Here is a 20,474-nt window from a genome sequence, read left to right on the forward strand (position 1 = left end):
GTGAATGTCATCAACTACTACAAGCCATTCTCCACAAGCCTGTCCACACTGGGATCACGGTGTCCTTGGCTGGAATCTGGAAACCCCTTTTAACCCCTTCCAGTCCGGACACTTCCCCCCCCTTCCAGTCCGGACACTTTCCCCCCCTTCCAGTCCGGACACTTTCCCCCCCTTCCAGTCCGGACACTTTCCCCCCCTTCCAGTCCACACACTTTCCCCCCTTCCATTCCGGACACTTTCCCCCCCTTCCAGTCCGGACACTTTCACCCCCTTCCAGTCCGGACGCTTTCACCCCCTTCCAGTCCGGACACTTTCATCCCCTTCCAGTCCGGGCACTTTCACCCCCTTCCAGTCCGGACGCTTTCCCCCCTTCCAGTCCGGACACTTTCCCCCCCTTCCAGTCCGGACACTTCCCCCCCCTTCCAGTCCGGACACTTTTCTCCCCTTCCAGTCCGGACACTTTCACCCCCTTCCAGTCCGGACACTTTCCCCCCCTTCCAGTCCACACACTTTCCCCCCTTCCATTCCGGACGCTTTCCCCCCCTTCCAGTCCGGACACTTTCCCCCCCTTCCAGTCCGGACACTTTCCCCCCTTCCATTCCGGACGCTTTCACCCCCTTCCAGTCCGGACACTTTCACCCCCTTCCAGTCCGGACACTTTCCCCCCCTTCCAGTCCACACACTTTCCCCCCTTCCATTCCGGACGCTTTCCCCCCCTTCCAGTCCGGACACTTTCCCCCCCTTCCAGTCCGGACACTTCCCCCCCCTTCCAGTCCGGACACTTCCCCCCCCTTCCAGTCCGGACACTTTCCCCCCCTTCCAGTCCACACACTTTCCCCCCTTCCAGTCCACACACTTTCCCCCCCTTCCAGTCCACACACTTTCCCCCCTTCCATTCCGGACGCATTCACCCCCTTCCAGTCTGGACACTTTCATCCCCTTCCAGTCCGGACGCTTTCACCCCCCTCCAGTCCGGACGCTTTCCCCCCTTCCAGTCCGGACACTTTTCTCCCCCTTCCAGTCCGGACACTTTCACCCCCTTCCAGTCCAGACGCTTTCCCCCCTTCCAGTCCGGACGCTTTCCCCCCCTTCCAGTCCGGACACTTTTCTCCCCCTTCCAGTCCGGACACTTTTCTCCCCTTCCAGTCCGGACACTTTTCTCCCCTTCCAGTCCGGACACTTTCACCCCCTTCCAGTCCAGACGCTTTCCCCCCTTCCAGTCCGGACACTTTCCCCCCCTTCCAGTCCGGACACTTTTCTCCCCCTCCAGTCCGGACACTTTTCTCCCCTTCCAGTCTGGACACTTCCCCCCCTTCCAGTCTGGACACTTTTCCCCCCTTCCAGTCCGGACACTTTCACCCCCTTCCAGTCCGGACACTTCCACCCCTTCCAGTCCGGACACTTCCACCCCCTTCCAGTCCGGACACTTTCCCCCCCTTCCAGTCCGGACACCTTCACCCCCTTCCAGTCCAGACACTTTCACCCCCCTTCCAGTCCGGACACTTTCACCCCCCTTCCAGTCCGGACACTTTCACCCCCCTTCCAGTCCGGACACTTTCACCCCCCTTCCAGTCCGGAGACCTTCACCCCCTTCCAGTCAGGACACTTCCCCCCTCTTCCAGTCCGGACACTTCCCCCCCTTCCAGTCCGGACACTTCCCCCCCTTCTAGTCCGGACACTTTCCCCCCCTTCCAGTCCGGACACTCCCCCCCCTTCCAGTCCGGACACTTTCCCCCCCTTCCAGTCCGGACACTTTCCCCCCCTTCCTGTCCGGACACTTTCACCCACTTCCCCCCCAGGCCAATTTTCAGCTTTCAGCGCTGTCACACTTTGAATGACAATTGCGCGGTCATGCAACACTGTACCCATATGGATTTTTTAGCATTTTTTTTTGAGACAGATAAAGCTTTATTTTGGTGGTATTTATTCACCGCTGGGATTTTTATTTTTTTGCTATATAAATGAAAAAGTCCAAAAATTTTGAAAAAAAAGTGTTTTTCTTATAAAAGTTTGCAAATAAATAATCTTTCATCATAAATCTTGGCCAAAATGTATTCATCTAATCTTTTTAGTAAAAAATAAATAAATAACCCAAATTAATTTATAACCAAAAAGTATAATTTTTCAAAAAGTTTTTTGACATTTTTATTTTTTTTTTATATTATTATTTATGTGTGTTTTTTTTTTACATACTGACACCCTAGCAGTACAGTGTCACCATGGTGACACTGTACTACTTGAGGGGGGTATGAAGATTTTTTTTTACACTGATTGCTTTTACACCCATAAAGGCTGTAAAAGCAATAATGTCTCCTTCTCTCTGGCTGCATTCTTGCAGCCATTGAGTATTACTGACTGAGCTGTGATTGGTCACAGCTTGTCACATGGTACAAAGCTGTTGTGAATAGCCCTGTACCATGTGACCTCTGTGATCATTCACAGATTTCACACGTAGTAAGCAATGATGTCAGAAGTGACATCTTGCTTACTACTATTCATGTGATCACTGATTGGCCAATCAGGGATCACATGATCAGGACCTCACATAGAGGTCCCATACAGCAATCGGTGTTCCGCTGTGTCCGCTGAACACCCCCCCCCCCGTTCGGTTCGCAGTCGAACATCCGAACCTACAGAGTGTTCGACCGCAAACTTCGAACAATTGGCAATTATTGCCAATAAAGTGCCCAAGTGAAAACATAAGAAACGTTGACAGAGCTGGTGAAGTCGGACGGAAGTCCCGGAACTTTAGGTCATACCTTAAATACTTCCACCTCTTCCAGGATCAGCTCCTCCGTCTCCAGGTCGTCCTTCGGCAGGACGATCACCTTCTGCACCGTGCCCTGATCTAAGGAGGAACATCTGCCGGTCAGGTCTCACACACAATAATACATTTCGTGTTTACATGCCTCGTACTTCATCGAAGAGACACTCCAGGAATTCTCCGGCACCATGACCCGTGCTGAGGACACTGAGGAAACACCAAGACCTGAGAGCCGGAACTTCACTCGGGCCAAAGGCTTCCCATCCCAGTCCACAGCCACGGCTCCCCACATGAAAGATAAATATATTGGAAATGCTACAATTTTTGCCATATTCAATATATAAAATATATATATATTAAATATGGCAAAAATGTTAGTATTTCAAACATATATAAAAATATTGTTCATATATTTTGTAATAAAAATGCATTTAAACATGCAGTGTGTATATATATATATATATATATATATATAAAAATATATATATATATATATATATATATATACACACACACACATGTATACAGTACAGGGGCGGACTGACCATTTGTAAACTCGGGCACTGCCCGAGGGCCCCAGGGTCAGTAGGAGGCCCCATGAGATGCCCCTGGTACCTTTTTCATAGGCTTTTTTGAGTTTGGGCAAGGGCACAGGGGCCCCATGATCCCCTATTGCCCGGGGGCCCCATGAGTTGTCAGTCCATCCCTGATACAGTATATATATATATATATATATATATATATATATATATATACAGTGGGGATCAAAAGTTTGGGCACCCCAGCTAAAAATTTGTATTAATGTGCATAAAGAAGCCAAGGAAAGATGGAAAAATCTCCAAAAGGCATCAAATTACAGATTAGACATTCTTATAATATGTCAACAAAAGTTAGATTTTATTTCCATCATTTACACTTTCAAAATAACAGAAAACAAAAAAATGGCGTCTGCAAAAGTTTGGGCACCCTGCAGAGTTAATATCTTGTACTGCCCCCTTTGGCAAGTATCACAGCTTGTAAACGCTTTTTGTAGCCAGCCAAGAGTCTTTCAATTCTTGTTTGAGGTATCTTTGCCCATTCTTCCTTACAAAAATCTTCCAGTTCTTTGAGATTTCTGGGCTGTCTGTCACGCACGGCTCTTTTAAGGTCTAGCCATAGATTTTCAATTATGTTGAGGTCAGGAGATTGTGAAGGCCATGGCAAAACCTTCAGTTTACACCTCTTGATGTAATCCCTCGTGGATTTCGAGGTGTGTTTAGGATCATTATCCATTTGTAGAAGCCATCCTCTCTTTAACTTCAGCTTTTTCACAGATGGCATCAAGTTACCATCCAAAATTTGCTGAAATTTTATTGAATCCATTTTTCCTTCTACTCGTGAGATGTTCCCTGTGCCACTGGCTGCAACACAACCCCAAAGCATGATTGATCCAACCCCATGCTTAACAGTTGGACAGAGGTTCTTTTCATTAAATTCTGTGCCCCTTCTTCTCCAAACGTACCTTTGCTCATTCCGGCCAAAAAGTTCAATTTTAACCTCATCGGTCCACAGAACTTGTTTCCAAAATGTATCAGGCTTGTCTATATGTTCATTTGCAAAGTTCAAACGATGATTTTTGTGGTGAGGACGTAGAAGAGGTTTTCTTCTGATGACTCTTCCATGAAGACCATATTTGTACAAGTATCTCTTTATAGTGGAATAGTGTACCACAACTCCAGTGTCTGCCAGATCTTTCTGGAGGGATCGTGCAGTCAAACGTGGGTTTTGAATTGTTTTTCTCACAATCCTGCGAGCTGTTCTGTCTGATATTTTTCTTGGTCTTCCAGATCTTGCTTTAACTTCCACTGTTCCTGATGACTGCCATTTCTTAATTACATTCCGAACAGAGGATATTGACATCTGAAAACGCTTTGCTATCTTCTTATAGCCTTCTCCAGCTTTGTGAGCGTCAACTATTTTCAGTTTCAGTTTTCTAGACAACTGCTTAGAAGAACCCATGGTGCTGATTGTTGGGGAAAGGTCAGATGAGTCTGGGCATTTAAAACCTTTGAGACTGACATCACCTGGTCTTCCCAGACAATGATTGAGAACAATCCATGACACTGGCAGGTTTCAGCTTGGCAAAGGGGGCAGTGCATGCTATAAATTCTGCAGGGTGCCCAAACTTTTGCAGACGCCATTTTTTTGTTTTCTGTTATTTTGAAAGTGTAAATGATGGAAATAAAATCTAACTTTTGTGGACATATTATAAGAATGTCTAATCTGTAATTTGATGCCTTTTGGAGATTTTTCCATCTTTCCTTGGCTTCTTTATGCACATTAATACAAATTTTTAGCTGGGGTGCCCAAACTTTCGATCCCCACTGTACAAACTGCATGTTTAAATGCAATTTCATTACAAAATATATGAAAAATATTTATATATATGTTTGAAATACTACAATTTTGGCCATATTCAATATATATATATATATATATATACTGTATGTTGAAATGCATTTTTATTGCAAGATATATGAAAAATATTTTAAAAAATACATTTAATCTACAATTTTTGGCATGCATGTACAAATATATGTAGAAAATCTATGTTAAAATGGCTTTTTATAGGTTAAAAAAAAATCTGAAGAATATATTTTAAAAAAATATATATTTTAAAAAATATTTTTTTAAAAAAAAATATATTCTTTAGATTTTTTTAACATAATATTTTTAAATGCAAGCCAAAAATGTAGATTTGTGTTTTTAAAGACATACAGTATATTTGAACTGTATTTTTAAAAATATTTTTCATATATTTTGTAATAAAAACGCATTTCAACATGCAGTATATATATATATATATATATATATATATATATATATATATATATTTATAGAAATTTATTTTGAAATATATTGAATATGGCCAAAATTGTAGCATTTAAAAAATATGGCAATATATTTGGGAAGAAAATTTCAAAAATATATTTAAAATATATTTTTCTTCCATGTGAGTGACATTCAGGGACCAATCTGAGCTATTCTCGATCATGTGACCACTATGTCAGGAAGAAATGCAGGCTGGGAGGGGGGGGGCCTACAATGTACTATATTTTAAAGCGGTATTAAATCCAAGAGCGGCTTACTGATTCTAGATGTGGTGGCTGCATTCCTTTTTTTTTTTTATACAGTAAGAAAAACTGTCTATACAACTGTCTACTGCACTCACTGGTGCAAATCTTTATTGGCTGCACAGTAAAAGACACAGTGTGTAAAGCACTAACGCGTTTCGGCGGCGTAGCCGAAACACGTTAGGGGCTTACACACTGTTCCTTTTCATATGTAGCCAATAAAGATTTGCATCGGATCGTACACTGAACGGATGTTTTTCTTGCCTGGGGGACGGAACATACTGACCAGAGCACTGGTCTTCAGCTACTGAACTCTGCAGGAAGCAGTTGAGCCGGGGTATGATCTTTTCATTTGTACTTTTCTTTTTATAGGCCTCCATTCTTCGATTTTCATCTGGTGATTCAGTCCGTTGTTTTTTTTGTTTTTGTTTTTTCAAAATCGCAAGATTTCCAGCAGAATGTATCAGTTTGCGTGGATGAGACAAACCACTTAACATTTGGCGGGGGCGACTAAAATGATCACCTTTTATTTATTCCAAAAGAAAAAAAAAAGCTGTCCGCTGTAACTGATTATCAAGTATTAGCTGGAGTTTGGTTTCAGTTTTTTTCTTTTAGATTGTAAGCTCTGAGGGTCAGGGCCCTCAATTGTATTGTAATTGTACCCTCTGCCCTCACATTGTAAAGCGCTTCGCAAACTGTTGGCACCATATAAATCCTGTATTATAATAATAACAATGCTATTATTATTATTAATAATAATAATAATAATAATAATAATAAAACTACTATTAATAATAATACTATTAATAATAATGATAATACTATTAATAATAATGATAATACTATTAATAATAATAATAATAATAATAATAATACTATTAATAATACTAATAATAATAATACTAATAATAATAATAATAATACTATTAATAATAATAATATTAATAATAATTATATTAATTAAAAACAAACACAGCCGCCACATCTAATGACGGATAAGCTGCAATATATTACATTTTTGTTTTTGGGTTTAATACCGCTTTAAACAGTGTACCAAATAAAAAAACCTTAAAAATGTATGCAAATATTATTAAATGTATTATTAAAAAAAACTGACACGCTGACGCTGCTAAATCTGGTCTGGGCACAGAGAGTGCAGTATGGATTCTGCTTACTTATCCAGGCAGGCACAGACACTCAATTATTTACACTGTCTGGTTCAAGAGAACACCTGATTTTCATATTAGAAAACTCTTCTTGCTTCTTAAACTGGGAAAGACTTTTTTCAGTTTCTCAATATTTTTGTAACTATTTTGTATTTCTTGAATAATAAAAAAAAAAAAAAAAAGTTCCTAACCAATAAATACCTTTAAAAATATCAACACAAAACAACCACTTAAAAAAAATAACAAAAGCATTTTTTTTTTAATGCATTAAACATTTTTGTTCAGTCCATCCCTCTGGTGCAGAAAAAAAAAAATACTTTGAAATGTATTTAAAGCTTGAAAAATCAATTGCTCTAGTCTCAAATTCAAGCTCATAGCTATAATAGGCTTTTGCAATAACTATTATTATTATTATTATTAATAATAATAATAATAATAATAATAATAATAATCTAATTATTTACTTTCAACATTTATTTAAAGGTCCCCTATGTTGAGGGAACAAAAATCCTAACAAATATATACCTTAAAAAAATCTCAACACAGAACAACCTCATGAAAAAAACAAAAAAAAAAAACAAACTATTTTTAACACTTTAAACATTCTACTTTATTCCATCCTTTTGGTCCTAAAACAGCCAAATCTTTTGAAATTTAATTTAAACTCCCCATGTTGAAAAATCAATTGCTCTAGTCTCAATATCAAATTCATAGCTACAATAGGCTTTTGCAATAGCTATTATTATTATTATTCTTATTCTTATTATTATTAATAATAATAATAATAATAATAATAATCTAATAATTATTATTTACTTTCAAAATTTATTTAAAAGGTCCCCTATGTTGAGGAAAAAAAAATCCCAACAAATATATACCTTAAAAAAAAAACAACCTCATGAAAAAAAACTGAAGATTTTTAACACTTTAAACATTCTACTTTATTCCATCTTTTTGGTCCTAAAACAGCCAAATCTTTTGAAATTTAATTTAAGCTCCCCATGTTGAAAAATCAATTGCTCTAGTCTCAAATTTGAATTTATAGCTACAATAGGCTTTTGCAATAACTATTATTATTATTATGATTAATAATAATAATAATAAGAATGATCTAATAACAATTATTTACTTTCAAAATTTATTTATAGCTCCCCTATGTTGAGGAAAAAAACATATACTTTAAAAAAAAAAAAATCAATTTCTCTAGGTCTCAAATTTAGCTGGCCGAAGGAAGTTACCTGTTCCTAAAAAGAGGACCTCGTATCTCCCGTCCGCCGCGTCCACCTGGTCCACCGCGATGGTGGTGAATTTGTAGTTGACGTTGGTTCGCACGAGCAGCGGCTGCCGGTGCACGGGGTACACGGGGTTGTACATCACCGGGTGCGTCCGCATGAAGTTGATCACTTCATCGGGGTAATCTTTGGTGGATTTCATGGAAGGCGTGAAGGTGCCTCCTGGACACTGCGCAGGAAAATGTCCAAAAAATAAAGAAAAATTCAGCATGAGAAACATTTTATAGAAAGAAAAAAAGAATGAGCATGAGAAACATTTTATATAAAGATATCTAAAGTTTTTTTCTAGTCTATTATTTTTTATTCTATTGTTTTTTTTCTAGTTTATTTTCTATTCTATTCAATACTATTGGTTTTTTTCTATCTATTATTTTCTATTCTAAACTATTGTTTTTTTTCTAGTCTATTATTTTCTATTCTATTCTATTTTTTCTAGTCTATTATTTTCTATTCTATAGTTTTTTTCTAGACTATTATTTTCTATTCTATTGTTTTTTTTTCTATCTATTATTTTCTATTCTATACTATTATTTTTTCTAGTCTATTATTTTCTATTCTACTGTTTTTTTTCTAGACTATTATTTTCTATTCTATTGTTTTTTTTCTAGTCTATTATTTTCTATTCTATAGTATTTTTTTTTATAGTCTATTATTTTCTATTCTATTCTATTCAATACTATTGTTTTTTTTCTAGTATATATTATTTTCTATTCTATTCTATACTATTGTTTTTTTCTAGTCTATTATTTTCTATTCTATTGTTTTTTTCTAGTCTATTATTTTCTGTTCTATTCTATTCTTTTGTTTGTGTTGCCAAGCAATTGAACAGGTGGACCCAATAAAGAGTCCGGCGAACATGTTACGGCAGCGAGAAGCGGTGAGGATCAGTAAAGAGTAAATTCTGTACACAACCTTTCATTTAGTACATTATCAGGATAACATTTCAAAGGCTTACCGTGCCGGGCCGTGGGTAGGGGATCTTCCCTGTATACGGTATCCACTGATAGTTGGGGCCCTCCTTGTGAGCGAAGGGCCCATTGAACACCATCCGGATGTCGGCCATGGAATACACACACACCGCCGAGCCCTTGAACACGGAGCTGCAGAGGGAAGGGGACAATCAGAGAGGAAGAGATCGCCAATGGGAGTCGGAGGAAAAGGTCCAAGACAGGGGAGGACTGAAAACTCATGGGGCCCTGGGCAATAGGGGATCATGGGGCCCCCGTGTCCTCACCCACACTTAAAACCATACACCAACAAAAAGCCTTTGAAAGGTACTAAGGGCATCTCATGGGGCCCCGTACTGACCTCGGGCCCTCGGGCAGTGCCTGAGCACCCGAATGGTTCAAGAGAATGTCCGGCTTACCCGGAAGCTGAGAAGACCGCATAGATGACCGGATTTTTGCTGTCCTGCGTCTGCTGGATGAAGACATCCTCTGCAAAAGAGTCAAAGGAGATATAGAAAGCTGAACAGCGAATAGGAAACCCCCCAACGGAAATCTTCTGCCGGAACCCCAACATACGCAGCTCATCGAAGTGTGTCTCTATGCCGTCCACGCCGGGCACCGAGCAGATCAGCCGGGCTTTCAGGAATGTGCTCCATTTGTTCACCAGACAGCAGTGACCACCATCGTCATTCTGTAAGAGGTGACACCACCGGAGGTGAGAAACGTATCATCACACCCAACAATTCAATGCAAGATCGATAGAAAACACTGCCGAGGACGATCGATCCCATTGGCCGCTTCTCGGTTTTTCCAAAAAGTGATAAAAAATATGGAATGGAAAAGGGCAGAATTTGGGGGGGACCACAATGTGCCAGGGCTTCTGAATGTCTCCAGCATGCCGAGGATCTCCAATACGGGTCCAAAAGCTTTAATGAACGATCACATAGGCCGGCCATACACGGGTCGATTTCCGAACGATTTTCGTACGAAAATCGGAGCTAAGAATAATCGGCCGATTTTCGCTCTGTTAGTGGGGCAATGACACTGGCCGATGTTCGCTCTGTTAGTGGGGTCATTGACACCGGCCGATGTTCGCTCTGTTAGTGGGGTCAATGGCACTGGCTGATGTTCGCTCTGTTAGTGGGTCAATGACACCGGCCGATGTTCGCTCTGTTAGTGGGGCAATGACACCAACCAATGTTCGCTCTGTTAGTGGGGTCAATGACACTGGCCGATGTTCGCTCTGTTAATGGGGTCAATGACACCGGCCGATGTTCGCTCTGTTAGTGGGGTCAATGACACCGGCCGATGTTCGCTCTGTTAGTGGGGTCAATGACACCGACCAATGTTCGCTCTGTTAGTGGGTCAATGGCACCGACCAATGTTCGCTCTGTTAGTGGGTCAATGGCACCGACCAATGTTCGCTCTGTTAGTGGAGTCAATGACACCGGCTGATGTTCGCTCTGTTAGTGGGGCAATGACACCGGCCGATGTTCGCTCTGTCAGTGGGGTCAATGGCACCGACCAATGTTCGCTCTGTCAGTGGGGTCAATGGCACCGACCAATGTTCGCTCTGTCAGTGGGGTCAATGGCACCGACCAATGTTCGCTCTGTCAGTGGGGTCAATGGCACCGGCCAATGTTCGCTCTGTTAGTGGGGCAATGGCACCGACCAATGTTCGCTCTGTCAGTGGGGTCAATGGCACCGGCCGATGTTCGCACTGTTAGTGGGACAATGGCACCGACCAATGTTCGCTCCGTCAGTGGGGTCAATGGCACCGACCAATGTTCGCTCTGTCAGTGGGGTCAATGGCACCGACCAATGTTCGCTCTGTCAGTGGGGTCAATGGCACCGGCCAATGTTCGCTCTGTTAGTGGGGCAATGGCACCGACCAATGTTCGCTCTGTCAGTGGGGTCAATGGCACCGGCCGATGTTCGCTCTGTTAGTGGGGGCAATGACACCGGCTGATGTTCGCTCTGTTAGTGGGGGCAATGGCACCGGCCGATGTTCGCTCTCTTAGTGGGGTCAATGACACCGGCCGATGTTCGCTCTGTTAGTGGGGGCAATGGCACCGGCCGATGTTCGCTCTGTTAGTGGGGGCAATGACACTGGCCGATGTTCGCTCTGTTAGTGGGGGCAATGGCACCGGCCGATGTTCACTCTGTTAGTGGGGCAATGACACCGGCCGATGTTCGCTCTGTTAGTGGGGGCAATGGCACCGGCTGATGTTCGCTCTGTTAGTGGGGGCAATGGCACCGGCCGATGTTCGCTCTCTTAGTGGGGTCAATGACACCGGCCGATGTTCGCTCTGTTAGTGGGGGCAATGGCACCGGCCGATGTTCGCTCTGTTAGTGGGGGCAATGACACCGGCCGATGTTCGCTCTGTTAGTGGGGTCAATGACACTGGCCGATGTTCGCTCTGTTAGTGGGGGCAATGGCACCGGCCGATGTTCGCTCTGTTAGTGGGGGCAATGACACCGGCCGATGTTCGCTCTGTTAGTGGGGCAATGACACTGGACGTTTTTTGTGGTTCCTTCCCAGTTCGTTTATCGGGCGTGCTGAAAAATTCGTGAAAAACCACCGATTTTCTAAATCATCAGTGACACCATCAGATTACAGAACGAACGGCCTTTTTCAATTTAACGATCAAAAAATTGTTTGTAATTCGACCCGTGTATGGCCTGCAATAGTTACAGAAAGGCAACGTTTCTGGCAGGACCCCTTCATCAGGCATGGGACCAATCACACGGACACGTCTGAGGAAGGGGTCCTGCGTGACTCCGAAACGTTGCCATTCTGTAACTATTGCACGCCATACACGGGTCGAATTCCGAATGTGTACGGTTGGCCAATGTGATCGTTCATTAAAACTTTTGGACCTATGTGATCGTTCCGTCGGCTGGAACCGAACAGAATCAGCAAAGGGAGAATGTCTCCAGCACACCGAGGATCACCAATACGGGTCCAAAGGGTTTAACGAACGATCAGATAGTTACGGAAAGACAACATTTCGGAGTCACGCAGGACCCCTTCCTCAGACGTGTCCGTGTGATTGGTCCCATACCTGATGAAGGGGTCCTGCGTGACTCCAAAACGTTGCCTTTCTGTAACTGTTGCAAGCCATACATGGGTCGATCGTTAAGTTGAAAATAGCCGTTCGTTCTGTAATCCGACGATACCACTAATGATTTTGAAAATCGGTCCTTTTTCATGAATTTTCCAGCACGCCCGATAAACAAAATGGGGAAGAACCACAAAAATCATTGCCCCACTAACAAAGCAAAAATTCTTGGATTCGATTTTCGTACAAAAATCGTTCGAAAATCGACCCATGTATGGCCAGCCTATGTGATCGTTCATGAAAACTTTTTGGACCCGTATTGGAGATCCTCGGTGTGCTGGAGACATTCTCCCTTTGCTGATTCTGTTCGGTTCCAGCCGACGGAACGATCAATAGTTACGGAAAGGCAACGTTTCAGAGTCACGCAGGACCCCTTCCTCAGACGTGTCCGTGTGATTGGTCCCATACCTGATGAAGGGGTCCTGCGTGACTCCAAAACTTTGCCTTTCTGTAACTATTGCAGGCCATACATGGATCGAATTCTGAATGATTTTTCGATCAGTAAATTGAAAAAGGCCGTTCGTTCTGTAATCCGATGGTGCCATCAATGAATTCAAGAATCGGTCCTTTTTCAAGAATTTTTCAGCACGCCCGATAAACAAAATGGGTTGGAACCACAAAAATCGGCCGGTGCCATTGCCCCACTAACAGAGTGAAAATCGGCCGATTATTCTTAGGTCCGATTTTCATACGAAAATCGTTCGGAAATCGACCTGTGTATGGCCGGCCTATGTGATCGTTCATTAAAACTTTTGGACCCGTATTGGAGATTCTCCGTGTGCTGGTGACATTCTCACTTTGCTGATTCTGTTCGGTTCCAGCCGACAGAACGGACAGAAAGGCAACGTTTCGGAGTCACGTAGGACCCCTTCCTCAGACGTGTCCGTGTGATTGGTCCCATGCCCAGGGGCGGACTGACAACTCATGGGGCCCCCGGGCAATAGGGGATCATGGGGCCCCTGTGTCCTTGCCCAAACTCAAAAAAGCCTATGAAATAGGTACCAGGGGCATCCCATGGGGCCCCCTACTGACCCCGGGCCCTCGGGCAGTGACCGAGTTTCCAAATGGTCAGTCCGGCCCTGCCTGATGAAGGGGTCCTGCATGACTCCAAAATGTTGTCTTTCTGTAACTATTGCAGGCCATAAACGGGTCGAATTCCGTAAATTCTGGAAAAAAAAAACCTAGGACTAGTGGACTTTTTTTAGCTGTAAAAACGCTCTAACACTGAAAAACGCGGTAAAACGCAGCAAACTGGCGCTTTTTGGACTTTTTTTGACCCCCCTCCCCCCAAAAAATGTATTTTGTTTGGTAAAAAAGTGCTAAAAAAAACACAAACGTGGAAAAACGCAGCAAACTGGTGTTTTTGGACTTTTTTTGACCTCCAAAAAAAATTTTTTTTGGTAAACAATGTTAAAAACGCAAACGCGGGAAAACACAACTAAAAAAAGCTGAAAAACTCACATTTTTGGAAGACTTTACCGGGCTCCGGCCCCTGTTCTAGAAAGCGTCAGTTGTCAGACGCTCCCCTGAAAGTCCATTTCAGTGTATTAACCACGGAGGGGGGGAGGGGCTTCGTCTGACAACTGAACGCACGTACGCCATATTGGGTGTGAAGTGTGAAATGAGTGAAGAAAATTGATTTTGGAGGAATATAGACACCATTTGGCAGGAGGAAGAAGGATTCTTTGCGACATCGTGTTGGCGTGTGAATGGTGATGGGCGGGGCAGCCAAGGTAATGTGGGGCACCATAGTGTGTGGGAGGGGCGGGGAGAGGAGGAAGCAGATGTTACAACGTAACAAAGATATTCGTGTCATCGCAGGATTCTCACATTTTCTGCATATTCCGTGACACAGATACAAAGTATTTGCAGATCTTCAGATTTAGGCTCCCTGCACACTGGGGGGGCATTTTATTAACGCTGGTAAAGTCGTGTTGAAAACGTGAGTTTTTCAGCGTTTTTTAGATTAGCATTTAGCGGCGTTTTACTGGGTTTTTTTGCATTTGCGTTTACATTTTTTAGCAATTTTTTTTTTTACCCCCCAAAAACTATTTTTTTTGCTCACAAAAAGTCCAAAAAAAAGTTTGCCGCATTTTACCACATTTTTCAGCATTAGAGCGTTTTGACAGCTAAAAAAACTCCTCTAGAAAACCACTAGTTCCGGTGTTTTTTATCAGCCGAAAAACAAAAAACACTGATTAACCACTTCCAGTCCGGACACTTTCACCCCCTTCCAGTCCACCCCTCTCTGCCAATCCCTCCACTGGCCTCCACTCAGTGCCCTCCACCCCTCTCTGCCAATCCCTCCACTGGCCTCCACTCAGTGTCCTCCACCCCTCTCTGCCAATTCCTCCACTGGCCTCCATTCATTGTCCTCCACCCCTCTCTGCCAATCCCTCCACTGGCCTCCACTCAGTGTCCTCCACCCCTCTCTGCCAATCCCTCCACTGGCCTCCATTCATTGTCCTCCATCCCTCTCTGCCAATCCACTCCACTGGCCTCCACTCAGTGCCCTCCACCCCTCTCTGCCAATCCCTCCACTGGCCTCCATTCATTGTCCTCCATCCCTCTCTGCCAATCCACTCCACTGGCCTCCACTCAGTGCCCTCCACCCCTCTCTGCCAATCCCTCCACTGGCCTCCATTCAGTGTCTTCCACCCCTCTCTGACAATCTCTCCACTGGCCTCCATTCAGTGTCCTCCACCCCTCTCTGCCAATCCCTCCACTGGCCTCCACTCAGTGTCCTCCATCCCTCTCTGCCAATCCCTCCACTGACCTCCACTCAGTGTCCTCCATCCCTCTCTGACAATCCCTCCACTGGCCTCCACTCAGTGTCCTCCATCCCTCTCTGCCAATCCCTCCACTCAGTGTCCTCCATCCCTCTCTGCCAATCCCTCCACTGGTTTCCACTCGCCCAACGAATCAAAAACCAATTAATCCGTTCTGGAGATCAGAAAAAAGTCAAAAAAGTTTTATCTGTTCAAAACTCTTTATAAAGTGCACTTTAAAGGCACGGGGCTGATGGTATAAACCTCCCAGGCACAAGGCATCCTGGGGAAACTCACTTCGTATTGCGAAAAATATTTGTAAACCGAAGCATTATATTCAATGGATTTTCATTCGTAAACCAAAAATGACGTTGACCGAGGCGTTGGTACACCGAGGTACGCCTGTATCAGTCAGCAGAGGTCCTCCAGATCTCACCAGTAGATGCCTTCTTACTCACCAAGCAGACGCGCCCGATACGGGAATGGATGGTGGGGCTGTGAGGAGCATCTGTGGACTTTTCCCGGAAGAAGAAATACAATTTATCATCATTTCGCTCTGCGCTGTCCGGAATCAGCTGTACGTGGACAAAAGCGGGGTCTACAACAGGAAAAACAAAGGGCTTTGATGGAACGACCAGAAGCCGGACTCTATACATCACCCATCACCTGGTCACACCGGAGACTCGTAGTGTCCTCGCATGAGGTAGGAACTCACCATTAAGCCACCGGGAGTTATACTGGTCAGTTCTCATGGCGGCCTTCTTGCCCATTGCTCTGAAAACTGCCGCATCGGTGCCCATGAAGTCGATGTAGACACCAGAGTAGAGTTCCTCGTCTGTAGAAGGAGGTCAGAGGTTATGGTCTAAGGTCAAGGAACCCAAAACACATCTGCAGGCCACAACTGTTGGGTCATGTTTAGATACGGTCATGAAAAGTTAGACTTGGCCGGATCAGAGCAGTGAAATAGCGAGCTCAGCTCTGCTCATCAGCGAATGCTTTGACCGACAGTTATCTGGCTGGCACTTGGCCCAACAGCTGCTCCTGATTAATTAGAGAGTCTCGACCTTAGATTGTAACAAAAGCCCCTCAGGTGGAGGGTAAAGGGAGGGCTCTCATTGGGGGGGGGGGAGGCGGATTAGCAGGAATGAGTTCTGGCAGTCTTGTCTATTACTCCAGATGGACCTCCTCTTCAGAACCCAGAGCTGCTCCTAAGCTGTGTCTGTACATTAACCCGTCACTTCACCAACCAAACATTATATGTCTATGTGGGTAGTATGAGCGAAGCAATGGACTGGTAATGGGGCCCTGCTTCAATCCCATCTGTATGATCAACAGGCATCAATAAATACCCATGCTGGTTATGTACAACCTCTGGAAGTTCCTGTAATCTGGTGTCACTGGGGACATTCTAATTGAACACTAGGAGGTGTTGTGTAGATGCAACATATTTTGGGGTTTGCATTTGAGGTCAGTTTAGGAAGCTTCTGAGATCCTTCAGACATGCTCCTGCTTGGTGCTGCTTTTGCACCCTCGTTGACTGAAGCAGGCATAGCCAAAAACTTGTGTGCACAAGTCCTTACAAAATATAAAAATGACCATATGAAGGGATGGTGTGCTCAGTGGAAGAGCTGTTTAATGTACGTTAAACATGCTGGAGTATTGCATTCAACATCGTGTTAGGAATCGTTCACCTAGAGCAGGAGTGTCAAACTCAATTTCATTGCGGGATGCATCAGCATTATGGTTGTCCTCAAAGGGTGCAGAGTTCAGGAGTGTGCTACGTACAGAGTGCAGAGTTCAGTAGTGTGCTACGTATAGAGTGCAGAGTTCAGTAGTGTGCTACGTACAGAGTGTAGAGTTCAGGAGTGTTCCACATACACAGTGCAGAGTTCAGGATTGTGCTATGTTCAGGGTGCAGAGTTCAGGAGTGTGCTACGTACAGAGTGCAGAGTTCAGTAGTGTGCTACGTACAGAGTGCAGAGTTCAGTAGTGTGCTACATACAGAGTGCAGAGTTCAGAAGTGTTCTACGTACAGAATACAGAGTTCAGTAGTGTGCTACATATGGAGTGCAGAGTTCAGAAGTGTGTTATGAACAGAGTATAGAATTCAGAAATGTGCTACCTACAGAGTGCAGAGTTCAGTAGTAAGCTATGTACAGAGTGCAGAGTTCAGAAGTGTTCTACGTACAGAATACAGAGTTCAGTAGTGTGCTATGTACAGAGTGCAGAGTTCAGTAGTGTGCTACATACAGAGTGCAGAGTTCAGAAGTGTCTTATGTACAGAGTGTAGAATTCAGAAGTGTGCTGCCTACAGAATGCAGAGTTCAGTAGTGTTCTATGTACAGAGTGCAGAGTTCAGAAATGTGCTACCTATAGAGTGCAGAGTTCAGTAGTGTGCTATGTACAGAGTGCAGAGTTCAGTAGTGTGCTACATACAGAGTGCAGAGTTCAGAAGTGTTCTATGTACAGAATACAGAGTTCAGTAGTGTGCTACGGGCAGAGTTCAAAAGTGTTCTATGTACAGAGTGCAGAGTTCAGTAGTGTGCTACATACAGAGTGCAGAGCTAAGGAGTGTTCTACATACAGAGTGCAGAGCTAAGGAGTGTGCTACATACAGAGACAGAGTTAAGAAGTGTGCTACATACAGAGACAGAGTTAAGGAGTGTGCTACATACAGAGTGCAGAGTTCAGAAGTGTTCAACGTAAAGAGTGCAAAGTTGAGGAGTGTACTATGTGCAGAGTTCAGAAGTGTTCTACGTACAGAGTGCAGAGTTCAGTAGTGTGCTACATACAGAGTGCAGAGCTAAGGAGTGTGCTACATACAGAGTGCAGAGCTAAGGAGTGTGCTACATACAGAGACAGAGCTAAGGAGTGTGCTACATACAGAGTGCAGAGCTAAGGAGTGTGCTACATACAGAGACAGAGTTAAGGAGTGTGCTACATACAGAGACAGAGTTAAGGAGTGTGCTACATACAGAGTGCAGAGTTCAGAAGTGTTCAACGTAAAGAGTGCAAAGTTGAGGAGTGTACTATGTGCAGAGTTCAGAAGTGTTCTACGTACAGAGTGCAGAGTTCAGTAGTGTGCTACATACAGAGTGCAGAGCTAAGGAGTGTGCTACATACAGAGTGCAGAGCTAAGGAGTGTGCTACATACAGAGACAGAGCTAAGGAGTGTGCTACATACAGAGTGCAGAGCTAAGGAGTGTGCTACATACAGAGACAGAGTTAAGGAGTGTGCTACATACAGAGACAGAGTTAAGGAGTGTGCTACATACAGAGTGCAGAGTTCAGAAGTGTTCAACGTAAAGAGTGCAAAGTTGAGGAGTGTACTATGTGCAGAGTTCAGAAGTGTTCTACGTACAGAGTGCAGAGTTCAGTAGTGTGCTACATACAGAGTGCAGAGTTGAGGAGTGTGCTATGTGCAGAGTTCAGAAGTGTTCTACGTACAGAGTGCAGAGTTCAGAAGTGTTCAACGTAGAGAGCGCAGAGTTCAGGAATGTGCTACGTACAGAGTTCTGTGAACGAGTGCCTACAAGTCCCATATAGTTATATATATATAGAGAGAGAGAGAGAGAGGGGGGGGGGGAGAGAGAGAGAGAGATACTGCATGTTGAAATGCATTTTTTATATATTACAAAATATATGAAAAATATATATATTTTTAATATATATTCTTCAGGTTTTTTTTTATATATAAAAAAGTCATTTTAACATATATTTTTACATATATTTGAAAACGCATTCCAAAAATTTTGATTGTATTTTTAAAGACACAGCATACTTGAAAATGTATTTTTAAAAATATTTTCTATATATTTTGTAATAAAAAAATGCATTTCAACATGCAGTATAAATATATATATATATACTATATATTATATATATTTTGAAATGGCCAAAATTGTAGTATTTCAAATAAATGTCAATATATTTGGGAAGAATATTTTTGTAAAATATATTTCAAATATATTTTTCTTCCATGTGGGTGTGATCAACTTTATTGCTATCACAAGGCTTTGAACAACATCACTTGTGATAGCATGAGCCGTGACAGGTCCTCTTTATGGAAATATCTGGGGTCTATCAGACCCCAGACCTCTTTTCTGGCCTCCAATACAGCCAATCACAGCTCGGTCTAATCAGCTGCTTCACCGGCTGGTAACCGGCCAGTAAGCAAAGAACTGAAAACCAGAAGTGACGAATTCCTTGTCGCGTCTGGTCTCTGATCTCACAGAGGGGGACGAACAACGCCAGTTCCTCTCTGTGTATTGAAGCTGGTGCCACCAGTCGGTGTGGCCCTGGGCTCCCCGATGGGAAGAGAGAGCCTGGGAAAGGTGGGCGCTTATAGAAGTGAATGAATGGCTGTATAATAATCACTTCTACAGCATTGCCGGCTGAAAAATGTAAAATTGGGATATCAGCCTGCAGCTGCCGGCACAAGCACTTACACCTGGCAACGTCACATAAGGTCCACCTAGGGGCAAGTGGTTCAAATAGCATCGTATGAGCCATCATTTATCTCTAGGTGTCAAGGGTAGAAGAAGGACACTGTTCCCGAGGACTGGAAATAATGAATTACTACCACTTAAAACATATTTGCCAAAGAATCATTTTGGTCCTAAGGGGTTAAATATTCTGAATAACATTTTGAGGTTCAGAATGTATTTTGGTGGTGTGGACAGAAACATCCCACCAGACCTGCAGCCTTGTAGGAGCTCAGAAACGAAAGTATGTTTTGGCCGGAGAGGAGATATGGGAAACGAGCAAGGAAAGGATTTACACCATCTCATCCTACAATCCAAGATGGGAATAGAAAGTTGTCACTTACTGATGAGCGCAGACACACTATCCAGTTTGGGGTCGTAAGCACATTTGCCTTTGCCTGACTCCACACGATCGGGGTCCAGGTAAAACACATAATCCTGCGTGAAAGACAAGAGGAAGAAAGATGAGGACACGTCCAGACACTCACAACACGCGTGGCGCTTCACCACAACCACAACTTGCTGCCCATTTAAGAATCAGGATTCTTGTCCATTATACTGGAATGCAGAGGTAATGGATATTCTGGGATCTGCGCCCAACCCATGATGACAAAAAAAAAAAAGCTCCTTTGAAGAGGTGGAATTGCAAACATAATGAAGGCTTACTGGTGGTGACCAGAAAGGACAATGGGGGTGGGGGGGACAGTTAACAAGCTGTGCTGATACACTTATGGTGAAGCACAGACAACAAAGCTCGATGTCAAAAGGGTTATGTGTCCAGTTTACTTGCTTTCCGTAGATTTTGCAGATCTTCTACA

The 20,474-nt window shown here is 43.5% G+C and overlaps 1 protein-coding gene across 1 annotated transcript in view; it reads right to left on the bottom strand.

The window, feature by feature from the left end:
• Positions 1–20,474, bottom strand: part of SEMA3F (semaphorin 3F) — a 152,534-nt gene that overhangs the window by 14,258 nt on the left and 117,802 nt on the right. The window contains exons 7-14 of the mRNA XM_089666516.1: positions 20,001–20,094; positions 15,888–16,007; positions 15,631–15,770; positions 9,859–9,973; positions 9,702–9,771; positions 9,291–9,435; positions 8,282–8,504; positions 2,760–2,848 (exon numbers count right to left, since the gene is read on the bottom strand). Coding sequence (XP_089522642.1) covers positions 2,760–2,848; positions 8,282–8,504; positions 9,291–9,435; positions 9,702–9,771; positions 9,859–9,973; positions 15,631–15,770; positions 15,888–16,007; positions 20,001–20,094 — 996 coding nt within the window. The remainder of the gene's footprint in view (positions 1–2,759; positions 2,849–8,281; positions 8,505–9,290; positions 9,436–9,701; positions 9,772–9,858; positions 9,974–15,630; positions 15,771–15,887; positions 16,008–20,000; positions 20,095–20,474) is intronic.

Source organism: Staurois parvus, unplaced genomic scaffold (assembly GCF_062004578.1).
Source record: "Staurois parvus isolate SC_StPar_1 unplaced genomic scaffold, SC_StPar_1.0 ptg002749l, whole genome shotgun sequence".
NCBI lineage: Eukaryota > Metazoa > Chordata > Amphibia > Anura > Ranidae > Staurois > Staurois parvus.